This window comes from Leucoraja erinacea, chromosome 1 (genome assembly GCF_028641065.1).
Source record: "Leucoraja erinacea ecotype New England chromosome 1, Leri_hhj_1, whole genome shotgun sequence".
NCBI lineage: Eukaryota > Metazoa > Chordata > Chondrichthyes > Rajiformes > Rajidae > Leucoraja > Leucoraja erinaceus.
In genome coordinates this window covers 168,713,417-168,729,735 of record NC_073377.1, presented here as the reverse complement: position 1 = coordinate 168,729,735, position 16,319 = coordinate 168,713,417, and the positions used below count along the sequence as shown (strand labels likewise).

The following is a 16,319-nucleotide window of genomic DNA, read 5'->3' as shown; positions in this document are numbered from 1 at the left end:
TTGCCGGATAGTGCAGTGTAAACCCCTAGACTACCAGATAGTGCAGTCCAGGAGTGAATGAGTTAAAGCCTATAAAAGAGTAAAAAGACAAAAAGCAAAAATAATAAAGGAAAATAAAATAGGGACCTTTACATGTTGATATACCTGCTTCATTTCTCACCACAACCCATCACCCTGTCCGTGAATCGGTTTAATTCCAGAGTTGTGTTGCACCATACTATACTTGTAATGAATCAATGAAAGGAGACCATGTCTTTAAAAATTGCTCTGATTTCCCTGCTAAGCCGAGTCTCATATCTTCAAGATGTAGTGTCTCAGACATGCTTGTGACAAATAAAACCCCATTGATTGGCAGTGGCTAATGTTTGGTAGTTATCCAGTCGTCTCACATTTGGGTATTAGTTCCTCAAGGGGCAATGATGGGAAGATGAACCATCCTGAGCTGCACGCTGGCTGACACAGAGGGCAGGAGAAGCTAAAATGTCACTGAGAACTATTAAATAAAATAGAGCCATGGGAGAGATGGTCAAAGTGGCACTGGGGGGAGATCGTGAGCAGAGAAACATTTGAGGGAAACAAATGATGAGTGAGAGGACAGAAATTTGCAAGAGTGGATGTTGATTTTCGGAGGCTCTATTGGTGGTTTTATGGAAACAAGCTGCAACCCAGAGCCAATGGGTGCACTGTGGGAGAGATGGTCAAAGTGGCACTGGGGGGAGATCGTGAGCAGAGAAACATTTGAGGGAAACAAGAACAGGAATTTGCAAGAGTGGATGTTGATTTTCGGAGGCTCTATTGGTGGGTTTACGTAGCAAACTGGCAAATTAGCCAATGGGTGCCTGATCACCGTGGGAGCATGGAGGAGGCTGGTTCAAGAGAGGGCAGTGGCTGTAGATCTAGAGGTTTCTGGAGATTTGGAATGTTGCTAAATATTCTATTAAACTTCCACGGGTGGACGGTGAGAGCCTTCTGATTGGTTGCATCAGTAACTTGCCTGGTCCTGGCCCTGGCCCTTCACGGCTATTGACCTAACACACCATCAAAGGGGTCTACAGGGTTGCTGCCTCGAAAAAAGCAGCTAATACGATCAAAGATCCTCACCACACTGAATTGGGGCAAAGGACAGGAGCCCGAGAACCATCACTTCCAGTTTCAAGAGCAGCTTCTTCCCAACAATCATCAGGCTCTTCAACCATCTGCAGAACCATTACCTCAGCAACAAACTATAATTGACTGTATAACGCTGCACTATTATAGTCTTGTTACATAGACAATAGGTGCAGGAGGAGGCCAATCAGCCCTCGAGCCAGCACCCTTATTCATTGTGATCATGGCTGATCGTCCCCTTTCAATAATAATAATAATAATACATTTTATTTATGGGCGCCTTTCAAGAGTCTCAAGGACACCTTACAAAAATTTAGCAGGTAGAGGAAAAACATGTAAGGGGAATGAAATAAATAGTAGAGACATGACTAGTACACAAAGTAAATACAGAATTCAATACAAAACACAATATGAGGCAATTAATGCACAGATGAAAAGGGACGGCACGTGGGGCTAAGGATAGGCAGAGGTGAAGAGATGGGTCTTGAGGCGGGACTGGAAGATGGTGAGGGACACGGAATTGCGGATCAGTTGGGGGAGGGAGTTCCAGAACCTGGGAGCTGCCCTGGAGAAGGCTCTGTCCCCAAAACTGCGGAGGTTGGACTTGTGGATGGAGAGGAGTCCGGCTGATGCGGATCTGAGGGACCGTGAGGGTTGGTAGGGGGAGAGGAGGTCAGTGAGATATGGGGGGGGGGGGGGGGGCAGATGGTGGAGGGCTTTGTAGGTGAGGACCAGGATTTTGTAGGTGATCTGGTGGGAGATGGGAAGCCAGTGAAGTTGTTTGAGGACTGGAGTGATGTGATGCCAGGATTTGGTGTGGGTGATGAGTCGGGCGGCTGCGTTCTGGACCAGTTGGAGTCGGTTGATGTAGGTGGAGCTGATGCCAAGGAGAAGTGAGTTGCAATAGTCCAGTCGGGAGGAAATGAAGGCATGGATGAGTCTTTCAGCAGCGGGAGGTGTGAGAGAGGGTCTGAGTTTGGCGATGTTGTGGAGATGTTTCAATAACCCGTGCCTGTCTTCTCCCCATATCCCTTGACTCCACTAGCCCCTAGAGCTCTATCTAACTCCCTCTTAAATCCATCCAGTGACTTGGCCTCCACTGCCCTCTGTGGAAGGGAATTCCATAAATTCACAACTCTCTGGGTGAAAAAGTTTTTTCTCACCTCAGTCTTAAATGACCTCCCCTTTATTCTAAGACTGTGGCCCCTGGTTCTGGACTCGCCCAACATTGGGAACATTGGGTTACCTAATATTACTGATAATTTGTTGTATTATAATTTATTATATCTATTTGTTGTGGTGTTGGTTTAATGTACCGGAAAATCTGCAGCTAGAAATAATTTCATTCTAAAATTTCATTGTAATCTGTCTGAAACAGCAAGCACTTACCTCATGGGCTGCTTGGGTTGGAAAGGCTGAAGAAGGGTCCTGTCCCCTCATATCCATGTTCTTGATGGATGCTGCCTGACCACTGAGTTACTCTATGTCCTGATTTGTAAACCAGCATCTGCAGTTTCTTGTTTCTTCATCACCTTTACCTCAATCCTGAAGTCAGCACAATTGTAATGAGATTCTTAAATGCCACCTCCTTAAAATATTTTTAAAACAACTCACCTCCTGAGTGTGAACTAGTCACCTACTGCCCATTGAAGACTCTTCTACAAGGAGATCAATGGCCTTGTGTAGGGCTCTATGTTGTAAGGTTAGATGGAAATGGAGCATTGCCTCCTACAAATAAGGTCTAATGGTCTACTTTCCTGTTTTTGCCACCAAAGTGGATAACCTCACATTTATCCACATTATACTGCATCTGCCATGCATTTGCCCACTCACCCAGCCTATCCAAGTCACCTTGCAGCCTCCTAGCATCCTCCTCACAGCTAACACTGCCCCCCCAGCTTAGTGTCATCCGCTAACTTGGAGTGTCGTCTTCGTGTCTTCGATGACTTTGTGTCATCCGCAAACCAATATAACATAAGCAAAGAGCTTTTTCTACTGACGACTGCAAAGCCACAACATGTTCTGTGGGTTTTGCACCGTCAGCACTTCCAGTTTCTCTGTTTCTCTCAGGGTTTAATTAATGAGTTACAGTTTAAAAAGTAATAGAAAATCCGTTAAATTTTTGATGAGTATTCGCTGTTTGGCCTCTCCCACAGAGCGAACTAAATCATAGCAACATGTGCCCTGCTGAAATGTGCCAGAAGTTAGTAGATCTCCAATGACGTGCTTCCAATGTATTGGGGGGGGGTCATGTAAGCATCCATGACTGCACGGTGAGAAAGATTGGAAGCTAGTTATTCCAGAGGACTTGATTTCCACTATAAACACATGAAATAGAAAAGAATACAAAGTGGGTAACGGTGTTGAGACAAAAATACCGTAGTCAATTAGGATCTGCCTAGAATTGTATGGGTGGAGCTAAGAATGATCAGAGTAGAAAGCAATGCATGACATGTTAGCAATGAACTTTGGACAGAATGTAAATCGGATATATAAGGAGCATTCACCAATGGTCATGCATTTAACTACAATTGATATGGAAGTCCAACTCGGGTAGATTTGCAATTTATGTCACAAGATGTGAGGGGAGATAAGGTGATGATTGCTTAAATAAAATATTCATAATTTTCAATGAATGTATGCATCATGGAGACATGAATCCTTGTTTAGAAAGTGTTACTGCTGTAACCAACCAATAATACTAACCATGGTAGCGGAATAAGGATATGTTGCCTATAAGGTCTGCAAGGGCCAGGAAGCGAGTGGGCAAGATCATCTCTGACCCCCCTCTCTCCCTGGCCACAAACTCTTTGAATCACTTCCCTCTGGAAGGCGACTCCGGACTGTCAAAGCTGCCACAGCCACAGACATAAAAACAGTTTTTATCCATGAGTAGTTGCTCTACTCAACAGCCAAAAATCTGTAGCCTCCCTTTGATCTGGTATTTTGTTGGTTCACATAAATGGTGTTTTATCATTAATGTTTTATTATTATTAATGTTTAGTGTTTTCTGAGTCATTCGTAACTGTCACTGTATGTCATGTTGTTACTTGTGGGCGGAGCACCAAGGCAAATTCCTTGTATGTGAATACTTGGCCAATAAAACTTACTTACTTACTTACTTAAACTAGCATTTGAAAGAACTTGAAAATCAACAAAAGCTGCTATGAAAATGATAGGGGGGGAAATAGAAAATAAGAAATGACAAAAAGAGAACATTTACATGGCCACAAAAAGAGGAAGAATAGTAATGCTAAATGTGTGTTCCTTCAGGGAGTGACTTGTAATAGAGATTTAGGAAACAGTTTTTCATCTGTCTTTATAGCAGAAAATAAATAATCCATTGGAAACTGCAAACATGAAAGCCTACATCTCAGGGTACTGGAAGAGAGAGCAGTAGAGGAAGTTCATTTTTGATGCATTAATCCCGATCTTATGAATCCCTAAGGTGGTCACACTGCCATGCCATGCAATTAGATTCTAGGGGATTACTTAAACCTTCTTGCAATCCAACAGAGTGCTCTTAAAATCGATTCTTATAGAAAATTAAGTTTATTTGGTCGAACAAATTCACAAAAGTTTGCTTTTTGCAGTTGCTATTGCTGCAGTGATCAACTGAACATGAATTAAAGCACCAGTTTTACAAGATCACCTTGTCATGCACAAAAATAACATTTAAAAAAAAGACCCAACATTGTGTGATTGATTGCAATAAATAGGTTACTCTGATGGTTGGATAGAGTTGTTATCCTCTTACCAGCTCCAACTTTATTTCTCCAGAGACTCTAATTCTCCTTCGTCCTGAAAGATTCTCACTTCTTTCTTCGAGAGGGTTCCAAAGATACCTACACGTAGCTTCCTTAAGTATCACTATTCATTTCTGCTTGGTTCGTTAATTATAATGTTGCATTAGCAACAGACGTATTGCTTAATTTAAATTGCTTAAGGACCTCAAGAAATCTAATCCATGAATGGCCATTTCACACATTAAAATGTCCTTAGTTTAATGAATATCTGTACACATGCCTGGTTCTACTCAATATTACTGAGCATTCTAATAATCCAGACTTTCTGCTTTTTTTACAGCTGTTATATAACAGAGATAAGCATATTTTAAAAGTTGAAATGATTCTTAATGCATTTAAATAGTTCCTTGTTTGGTGAATGTGCCCGGGACAATTATTTCCAATGTCAATGTCTAATTGTCAGTTAGGTGCCTATGCTTGAAGTAAAACACAATATAGGGTCTAGAAGCGCATTTCATACAAATTCCTCTTAAGAACATAGCATATATTTTACCGAAGAGAAAAATATTTTGGTGCAAGTAGCACCAGCAAATATATCAATTCTTCAATGCACATAATAGTCATATTGCACTTGAGGTGGGTTTATTAACAAATAACTGTAATGATCAAGCAGTATGTATTTGTATATGTTACAAAACATCTACTTTAAAAATCACTTGTTATTTCTAAATGGCAGTGAAAATGTGGCTGTGGAAAATGATTTGTTGTAATAAGACCTTCCAGTTCCCTGATTATTAATTCAGCGAGTACCATTTAAAGTATTTTTAAAACAAATGTCACTTTTGGAAAAGAACTGTAACAGTTCGTGCCAGTGTTCTTTGTGCAACATTAACTGGGAAAAATGGCTTTAATCAACAACAAAAAAAAGTGAAAAGGGCTCTGTACAATTTCTATAGTCAAGGCACATATATGTTTCCCAATGACTGTAACACAAGTGTGCTCGCCATCAACAGATAAATCACTCAATCAAAAAAAGAGAGAGCCACTCTCTCTATTTGAAGCTAACAAACACCTGATTTGTTTTTGTAAGCTGTCTGCTTACAAATAAAATTGCTCAAGTGGCTGCTTTTCCGTACGTCCCGTCAGGTGGCCTGTAATATTTTGGAAATGCCATCAGCTGAATCGAGTTGAATGCATATTTCCTGCATTTGATGTTCTTCTGTGCATTTTCTATTCGACATCCTTCTCTGGCAAAAAGGAAAATAAAATCGTAATAATACCACAGGAGAAAGGAAAACAAATGCTCTCATTTATTAAACCTCTGCTGTAACATTTACAATAAGTAAAAATAACTGGATAATCATCTACATTTATTTAAAACAGGTGATGATACATCTTACACAAGTCAATCCATAGGGCAGGCCAAAATAACCAATTGTTCACTGAAGTGGTCACTAGCTGTTCAATATATACACTTTAACTTTGCAGGGAAACAGTGCAAAAATCAAAAACAGTCACAGCTGGTTTACTTTGCAATCCCAACCATCAATAATCAAAGCTGGAAATTGTGTATTAGTTCAAATATTCTTATCTGTCAAAAATGATGACACAAATTTTTTCTTATTCACCAATTTAGTTGTAAATATGTTAACAGTTCTTAGTGGCAAGTGGGACATTTGTGTAGCCATGTGTACTGCTGTGGTTAGTGCAAACTGTGAGTGACGAGACAAGTCAAAGGAAGGAAAATGGAACATTTAAGAAGCCTTTAATATCTCAATTTTATTCTGCTGGGGGGGTGGTTTATATTAGCAAGTCAAAATATTTCAATATTATTTCCATGAACACACCGATTCGAATGTATGGGATCAAAGATAATTTTCATAAGGTCATGTGATAGCAGCAGAATTAGGCCATTCAGCCCATCAAGTCTACTCCGCCATTCAATCATGGCTGATCCATCTCTCCCTCCTAACCCCATTCTCCTGCCTTCTCCCCATAACCCTTGATACCCATTCTAACCAAGAATCTATCTATTTCTGCCTAAAAAATATCCATTTATTAGGCCTCCACAGCCTTCTGTGGCAAAGAATTCCACAGATTCACTATCCTCTGATTAAAGAAATTCCTCCTAAAGGAACGTCCTTTAATTCTGAGGCTATGATCTTTGGTCTTAGACTCTTTCACAAGTGGAACCATCCTCCCCACATCCACTCTATCCAAGCCATGATTTTGATTTGTCTCCTGGTTGTATGTACAATGAACAAGCAATTGCATGGTTTATCGTAGGTACACATTACATGGACAGAAAAGCCAAATATTATATCAATTCTACTTGTTCCGATTACGACTGGCATCAGGAATAATGACAATTAGGATGTATATTTCAGCATTTTGTTTAACCGCAAATACGCAATGTATGTTAACTAACAAAGTTATGCCGATAACACAGGATATCATTTTTCAATCAAATGAATCTCTCAACTTGTATCTGCCTGCCGCAGATTCATCAATGTTGTTTTATTTTATAAATGGCTGATGCCATTATAATGTGGGCTTCTGGCAGCATCTGACACAGGTAAAAGACTCAGGTGACTCTGACAGGTTGGGGGAGTGGGCAGATGCATGGCAGAGGAAGTTTAATGCGGATAAATGTGAGACTCTCCACTTTGGTAGCAAAAACACGAAGGCAGATTATTATCTAAATGGCATCAAGTTGGGAAAAGGGGAAGTACAGCTGGATCTGGGGGTCCTTGTACATCAGTCTATGAAAGCAGGCATGCAGGTACAGCAGGCAGTGAAGAAAGCGAATGTCATGTTGGCCTTTATAACAAGAGGAATCGAATATAGGAGCAAAGAGGTCCTTCTGTAGTTGTACAGAGCCCTAGTGAGACCACACCTGGAGTATTGTGTGCAGTTTTGGTCCCCTAATTTGAGGAAGGACATTCTCGCTATTGAGGGAGTGCAGCGTAGGTTTACAAGGTTAATTCCCGGGATGGCGGGACTGTCATATGCTGAGAGAATGGAGCAGCTGGGCTTGTACACTCTGGGGTTTAGAAGGATGAGAGGGTATCTCACTGAAACATATAAGATTGTTAAGGGCTTGGACACGCTAGAGGCAGGAAACATGTTCCCGATGTTCGGGGATTCCAGAACCAGGGGCCACAGTTTAAGAATAAGGTGTAAGCCATTTAGAACGGAGACGAGGAAACACTTTTTCTCACAGAGAGTGGTGAGTCTGTGGAATTCTCTGCCTCAGAGGGTGGTGGAGGCAGGTTCTCTGGATGCTTTCAAGAGAGAGCTAGATAGGGCTCTTAAAAATAGCGGAGTCAGGGATATGGGGAGAAGGCAGGAACAGGGTACTGATTGGGGATGATCAGCCATGATCACATTGAATGGTAGTGTGCTGGCTCGAAGGGCCGAATGGCCTACTCCTGCACCTATTGTCTATTGTCTATTGACTTGTCAGAACAATGGAGGGTAATTATGTCTATAAATATTCACATCTGGTAACATCAGGTAAATAATGAACCTCCACCTTCCTTGCCAGACTTGTTTTCTCATTAATGTGATGGTGGCCATCTCAGATTCCCACAAGGCTCGTTGACTTAGGGGACATTTCTTGGGCGGTCTCCAGTATAATTCCCAAAACAAGATGTCTTGTCTTTGATTGCTTATTACTTACTTATTACTTACTTACAAGACCACGCTGGCTTGGAGGTAAGAGAATAATTTGGGAAAGCTAAAATTAGGTTGAGATTTAGAATGACCATAAGCAGTTGACTTCCATGTTGCTTTCCCGAGTTAAAATCAAGGTGCAGATCTTAGAAAGAACAGAGGCCATTAAAATATACAATGAACTGGCCAAGTTCCCGAACACTGTGCTTTCTAAGAATAGGCTATTAATTATTTTAAAATCATTGAATTTTATTGCATAAGACAGACTTGCTTCTCTTTCACTCCGTATCAAATATGTGAATTTCTTGCTATTATTCACATGTTTCTGCCAAATCCAACTCCGATTCTCGTTTCTAAAACTACAAACACTCCTCGATTCAATTAACTATTTTTTTTTTAATTTAGGACTGCCCTTGACAGATTTCTGACCAAAAATATAGCATGACTTTATACATTTGCAGGTGTGTTTTTTTTAAATATTTTGCTATTTTATGAAAAGAAATGCCATGTACAATTATATCATTCACCCGTTTAGCATCACAGATCAGGAGTTTATGAAAATTACACTTGAAGGTGAATCATACACAACGTATAACATGATCTGTAAGAAACAAATTTCTACAAAAATAAGCAATGAAATCATTACCGCAAAAACAATGAAATAAATCAGGTAACTCAGAACAATTTTCCAAATAAAGGTGTACATTTTTGACTAACAAACATGTTGGTTGTGTTACAAAGCTTGTCATATATAGCCACATGAATACATTGTCAAGTGTTAGTTACAAAACGCCGTGGCAAACAAGTGCATTTTTATTGATATTTGGCCAAGAGTAAAGCAAGGCTCAAAATGAGCCATACGACCAACAAGTGTGAGCTGACAAGCAGCAACGCAACAGGGTAGAAGTGACTTGAAGTTGGTCTGTTATCACAGTCTGTCTCAGGATCATCCGTGTCATTCATTGATTCCTTGGCATAACTGCTGTTAGTCAGAGAGGAAGGCCAGTAACGCACAGCAAAAAGTGAAAAGAAAACAATGTTACTTCAAGATTGTTCAGATTAGTCAGAAAAGGTCATTTATTATGTTACAGGAACCGCATGCTCAGCAATGGCAGGGGGCGGGGGTGCAAATCAAAGGTTAAAGATGAGCATAAAGGAAAGCAAACTGAATAGAAAGCAACAACAACATGAACCTGGTCAAATGGAAATTATTAAATGGGGTCTCAACTCTGCAATATAGATGATGGTTATTAGAAGCAACTATTCCCTGGTAAGCAGTAATAAAAATGACTTGCGAATGTTGGTTTTTACCAAAGATAGACATAAAATTCTGCAGTAACTCGCCAGGTCAGGCAGCATCTCAAGAATAAAATGGATAGATAGGTGATGTCTCAGGTCAGGAAGTCTGAAGATGGATCCTGACCCAAAACGTCACCTATCCATTTTCTCCAGAGATTCTGCCTAACCTGCTGAGTTATTCCGGCATTTTGTGCCCATCTTAGTAATAAGTTCTGAATACACTGCTCATCCTACTCGTTTTGTGAAACATGTCTCTATTCAAGCCAATTAAACTGTGGAACACATACAGTAGCTACAATACACGTGCATTTAATGCCACTGCCCAATAATTAATTTCCAGACAATTTTGACTCCTAAGCTAATTTTGCCTTCAATGCTATGGCATCACATGGCCATGTCTTCCCAATTTTGGAGGAAGCAATAACCAGCTTGTACACGTACACACACACACACACACACACACACACACACACACACACACACACACACACACACACACACACACACACACACACACACACACACACACACACACACACACACACACACACACACACACACACACACACACACACACACACACACACACACACACACACACACACACACACACACACACACACAGAGATTAAATGTTCCTGTGCAAAGGTTCACACAGGTTTACAATGGGCTGGGGATTTTTTAAGTGTTTTCAAGGCTACTTTGGAGATCAAAAGTTAACTTTAAACCTCTGCACTGAATGTGAACATGTAGAACAACATATGGATCCGAGGGCATGTGCCACAAACTGCAGAGATGGGATAAGGGGAGATATTCTGGAGACAACCATTCTGTACATTGTGAGATCCTACAAAGCACAGAGTCCATTAGAGAAGATGAAAGTTGGCACAATATGAGGGAAACTGAATGGATGATAACTAGCCAATTGATACCTTGAACTAGTCAACAGCTTAAATCTGCTGTTGAGAAAGTTGCAATTGCTCCTCATGGAAAGGAAAGTGCTCCTCAGGTAAACGTTTGTCATGATGAAGAGCTGAGGGATTAAGATGTACTTACTGGAATTATTATATTGCTAAGGGCTACGCCACAAGGGGCTTTTTGAAAAGGAAAGGCAAAGATGCAACTCTGACCCTTCTGAAATGCCCGTATGTGACTACAAATTAAACCATCGTGGGAAATGTAATGGCTGGAGGAGCACCAAATACTAGTGGTCGTGGCAGAAAATGGATTGGTTAATTACATTAAAGTATGGAGCGGCCAAGATGAATAATATATTAAAATTGCAAACACAAATAAACTTTATCAATATATTTGACAACGTAATTCAAGAACGATGAAGAGGGGAGGATATGAAGAGCCAGGGTGTCATTGCTTTCTTCTCTGCTTTCTTTAAGATCAGAAGAACACACAGATGAGTGAGCAGTCACGGCAAAGGTTCTTTGTTACATATGTTTAACCAACTACAATTCATTGGCAATTGGCATTCATTTTCTAAAGAGGTTACAGGCATTTAAAGGGGAAAGAAGGTGTTAGATGCTATTCTGTGATTAGAAACCATCCATCACATGCTGACCATTCATCTTAGAGGAGGGCGGAGAGATGGGAGAAATTGAAATCATGGTCACTAGTCCTTTAAACTGGGAAGGGAACGTCTATTTAAAAGGTAAATGGTCCCAACATTGATAGATGTTATTATGGAGAAGTAAATGAGTCTTTGATAAACTAATGGAATAATACAATCAACCCTCCCACTTCATCCCCTCACTGTTCGATGAATGGCCAAGTGATAGGCAACAGGAAGGATATGTAGGAACGAACTGCAATTGCTGGTCTACACCAAAGGTAGATACAAAATGCTGAAGATGTTTCAAGTCAAGACACTTCTTCAGAGTCAGGGGAGAGGAAAACTAGAGGTATGAAAAGGTACAGAACAAAGCAGATCCGGCACCGATGACCCAGGAGCCCACAATGATCCATTGTTGGCTGTGGAGCAGCTGATAGTGAACTGCGAAACTAGTAGGCTGACGAGGGTGTGGGGGAAGGGGAGGGGGAGGGTAGGGTCTTCTCTCCCTGTTCCTCCCCCACCCTGAACTGAACCCTGAACTGAGCACACAGACATTTGGGCATTTTAGGAACATAGCAATATACAGTGCCCTCCATAATGCTTGTGACAAAGACCCACCATTTATTTATTTCCCTCAGTACTACACAATTTGAGATTTGTAATTTAAAAAAATCACATGTGGTTAAAGTGCACATTGCCAGATTTTATTAAAGGATATTTTTATACATTTGATTTCACTATGTAGAAATTACAGCAGTGTTTATACATAGTCCCCCATTTCAGGGCACCATAATGTTTGGGACACATGGGTTCACAGGTGTTTGTAATTGTTCAGGTGTGTTTAATTGCCTCCTTAATGCAGATATAAGAGAGCTCTCAGCATCTCGTCTTTCCTCCAGTCTTTCCATCACCTTTGGAAACTTTTATTGCTGTTTATCAACATGAAGACCAAAGTTGTGCCAATGAAAGTCAAAGAAGCCATTATGAGATTGAGAAACGAGAATACAACTGTTAGAGACATCAGCCAAACCTTGGGCTTATCAAAATCAATTGTTTGGAACATGATTAAGAAGAAAGAGAGCACTAGTGAGCTTACTAATCGCAAAAGGACTGGCAGGCCAAGGAACACCTTCACAGCTTATGACAGAAGAATTCTCTCTATAATAAAGAAAAATCCCCAAACACATGTCCGACAGATCAGAAACACTCTTCAGGAGTCAGGTGTGGATTTGTCAATGACCACTGTCTGCGGAAGACTTCATGAACAGAAATACATGTATATGTATAAACACTGCTGTAATTTCTACATGGTAAAACCCAAATACCCTTTATTAAAATCTGACAATGTGCGCTTTAACCACATGTGATTTTTTTTCTATTACAAATCTCAAATTGTGGAGTACAGAGGTAAATAAATCAATGATGGGTCTTTGTCCCAAACATTATGGAGGGTATTGTAAGCTAGGAGTATACTGCCTGGTTAAGGAGCTTACGTACACATATCTACTTGATATATGCCAAATTATAACCTCAAAGGTTCACTTACAATTGAAATAACTTTAAATATCTTATTAGCCCACAACTCATGCCTTTCCTCACAAATAAGGATCAAAAATGCACTCTCTGCTCCAGCACCATTTCCAATATCTATATACTTAAAAGTCTGATCTTGGATGTGTGTTTGTTTGTGTATAATCGCATCTTCGCGAAAAAATGACGCGGTAACGATAACGTTTTTACATATTCCGGTAGAGATTTTTCCCGTGGAGCCCAAAATTTCCTAATCCAAAAATGTAATTCTTTATTTCTCGAGTTATTACTGAAAATGTTCAAAAATCTGACAAAACTTTGAATTTAAAAACGACTGTATTTCGCTGATGACGTCACAATGAGTCTGCGTGCCCTTCTTCCTCGCGCTGTGAGTGACATCACCCCCCCGACCACTTCCCCCCCCCTCCCCCCACCCCCGGTTATTCAAAAGACGCAGAAGAAAGAACGAGAAGGTCGCCCCTGTACTCGCCCGGGTCAGCGCATGGTGGGGAGGTTGCTGGAGCCTGGAGTCAGGGAGTATTGCGTTCGGGAACCAGCCCTCCCCCGCCCCCCCCCCCACCCCCTCTGCCCTTGCCCTTCCCCTGCCCCCTGCCATTTGCCCCCCCTCTGCCCCTGACCTCCCTCTGCTCCTGCCCTCTTCCTGCCCCTGCCCTCTCTCTGCCCTCTCTAGCCACGCCTACGAGTTGGGTGCTATGCGTGAGTGGATAGGGCGGGGGATGGGGTAAATGGAGCAAATGAATAATATTAATATATCAAGGGGGGTGGTTAGTGTGTGTGGGGCGGTTACTGTGTGTGTGTGTGTGTGTGTGTGTGTGTGTGTGTGTGTGTGTGTGTGTGTGTGTGTGGTGTGTGTGTTGTGTGATGCCACAGCCCACCACCACCCCCCCCTGCAACAGGTCCCACTTGGTCGAGTATTATTCTTAAGGTCCCTGATATTTCCTTCCAATCTTCCCTCAAACTTCTTAAATTTGTTCTTTCTCTGCATTATTAAAAGTTATTAATTGCCACCTTTTAAATATGATTTACTCTTAATAACATATATATATTTGTGTTAATCTTTCTACAAATTCAAACAGTAGACTTGCGATCTTTCTCTGTGACAACACACATAATATAAATATTGTGCAGGAAGGAATTGCAGATGCTGGTTTATACAGAAGATGGACACAAAACGCTCGTAACTCAGCGGGACATGCAGCATCTCTGGACAGAAGGAATGGCTAACGTTTTGGGTCAACCCAAAACATCACCCATTCCTTCTCTCCCGTGATGCTGCCTGTCCCGCTGAGTTATTCCAACATTTTGTGTCTAATATATACGTATTAGTGATAGAAGGAAATTAGTAAATTATAAAGATCACTTAATTTAGCATCTGTATGTGTACAAACAATATGAATCTATAAGTGCTATGATTAGAGTTCTGTCAAATGATCTGGGGGGGGGGGGGGGGGGGGGGGGGGGTGGAGGGGGGTGGTGGGGGGGGGTGGGGAGGGGGGGGGGGGGGGGGGGGGGGATATTAGGCAAGGAAGGGTTAGAAGGGAAAGAGATCAGGCCTGTAACTTGGGATTGGCTGCAGAGGAATTTGAGACTGTGCAATGCTTAACTTGTGGGGGCCAGATAATCTGATGAATGATCGGCCAAGAAACATATTGGGAGATCCAGGGTTTTATTTGCGGACGAACGTTAGCCAGTAATTATGTAATGTAACTCATGGTGGATAAAACCAACTGTGAAGGTCAATAAATTAGTCCATAGTGGAATGGTTATGGATATTATTTATGCAGACTGCCAAATATTAGTTGAATGTCGCTTTTTTAGTTCAACTAAAACTTGTAGAATCTGTCTACATATGTGTTTATTGGAAATGTCTAGGAAATGTATCTATCAGCATCAATAGCATTCAGATCAGATGGGTGGGAGGAGTTGCATACACCTGCACTGTTAATAAAGTCATAGAAGATTAAGAGATTGATGTGCTTAGCTTTGCTATAGATACCGTTGTGTACATAACGCAACTTACTGTCAATTATTTGCACACGGAAGTTTCTAATGTGAGTATGTTCGCACTGTATTAGTTTATGAATTGGAGGTTTAGGGGATAAACACAGGCAAATGGGACCAGCTTTGATGGTGCATGGATGAGTCGGGCCGAGGAGCTTATTTCTGTGCTGTACGACTCCATAGATTTGTTTTGTTCATTCACCAATTTTAGGGGAGTTATGTAAAAATTCTCTGTCCGAGGACACTTTGACGCCCTGGACAAAAACCAATGATGTCAAGGGACATCCGAGTGTCGTGGCCACTGTTGATTGCAGTGAAATGGATACTGATGAACTGCAGCATTGCACAATAAGTGAAAATCCCACAATTATACGAACATATAAAAGATTTACCACAAATTTCCAAATACCTTGTGGAAGTTTGGTTCCAAATTGGCAACGTTGGAATCAAATCAGCACCACCTACTAATTGATATCATTCTCTGGGCACTTGTGAGGGATCTTCAGAAACCACCACAAGCAAACTCACACTGGAGTATACTCTCGCATACTCATTTGTTGTCCAGCATGTTTCATCATAGAAAATGTTAGTTCTAACCTCTCCTGCAACGAAGGGCCACGTCCTCAGGCATAAGGTGGACAGAAGGGACTGTAAATGCTGGAATCTTGATCAAAAAATAAACTGCTGGCGGAACTAGGGGAAACGGACTTTCAATGTTTTGGGTCAGGCCTCTGCTTCAGATCGATGAATGGCCTGAACCCAAAGCATCGTCTGTCCATTTCCCTCCAAAGATGCCCGGCGTGCTGAGTTCCACCAGCACTTTGCTTTTTGTTTGGGCACAAGCATTCATTTTACCAGATCCTAATTTAAAAATATAATCTCACAATCCCAACTTGAACATATATCACTTGTATTTCAGTATCAGGGAGCCTCAATCATGAAAATCCCGATCCAACCCCACTGCCTGAGTACAGCCACCAAAATGACAACACAATGGCTCGAGAAGGCAGCTTGCCATTATTTCTCAAGGACAATAAGTGCCAGTGCAGCTCAGATAATCTAAAAATGAATAAACGGTACAAGATGAATTTGAAGGTTAAATAATGATCTTTGTCTAGCACTCATGGCATAGGTTTAATTATGCAAAGAGGGCAACACCATTTCCATTCTTTCAATTTGATCTTCAAAACAAAAAAAGAAAATGCCCAAATGAGGGAGAATGTATATTATTTAAAATAGATAAAACTTCAAAATGTATATACAGGCATGCAGATATCTGAGCATTTTTGTACAATACAATCTCAGCAAATTTCTTGCCCATTCTCTTCCTTTGCCTGTGGTCCCCATATCTGTCATAACAGACCGACTGCAGCTTC

At 41.1% G+C, this 16,319-nt stretch overlaps 1 protein-coding gene across 1 annotated transcript in view; it reads right to left on the bottom strand.

Annotated features, from left to right (window-relative positions):
- Positions 1-4,640: 4,640 nt before the first annotated feature.
- The window catches only part of inpp4b (inositol polyphosphate-4-phosphatase type II B), a 613,166-nt gene continuing 601,487 nt past the window's right edge, over positions 4,641-16,319 (bottom strand). Inside the window, 1 exon segment of the mRNA XM_055647772.1 lies at positions 4,641-6,100. Within this exon segment, the coding sequence (XP_055503747.1) occupies positions 5,968-6,100 (133 nt within the window). The 3' untranslated portion in view covers positions 4,641-5,967.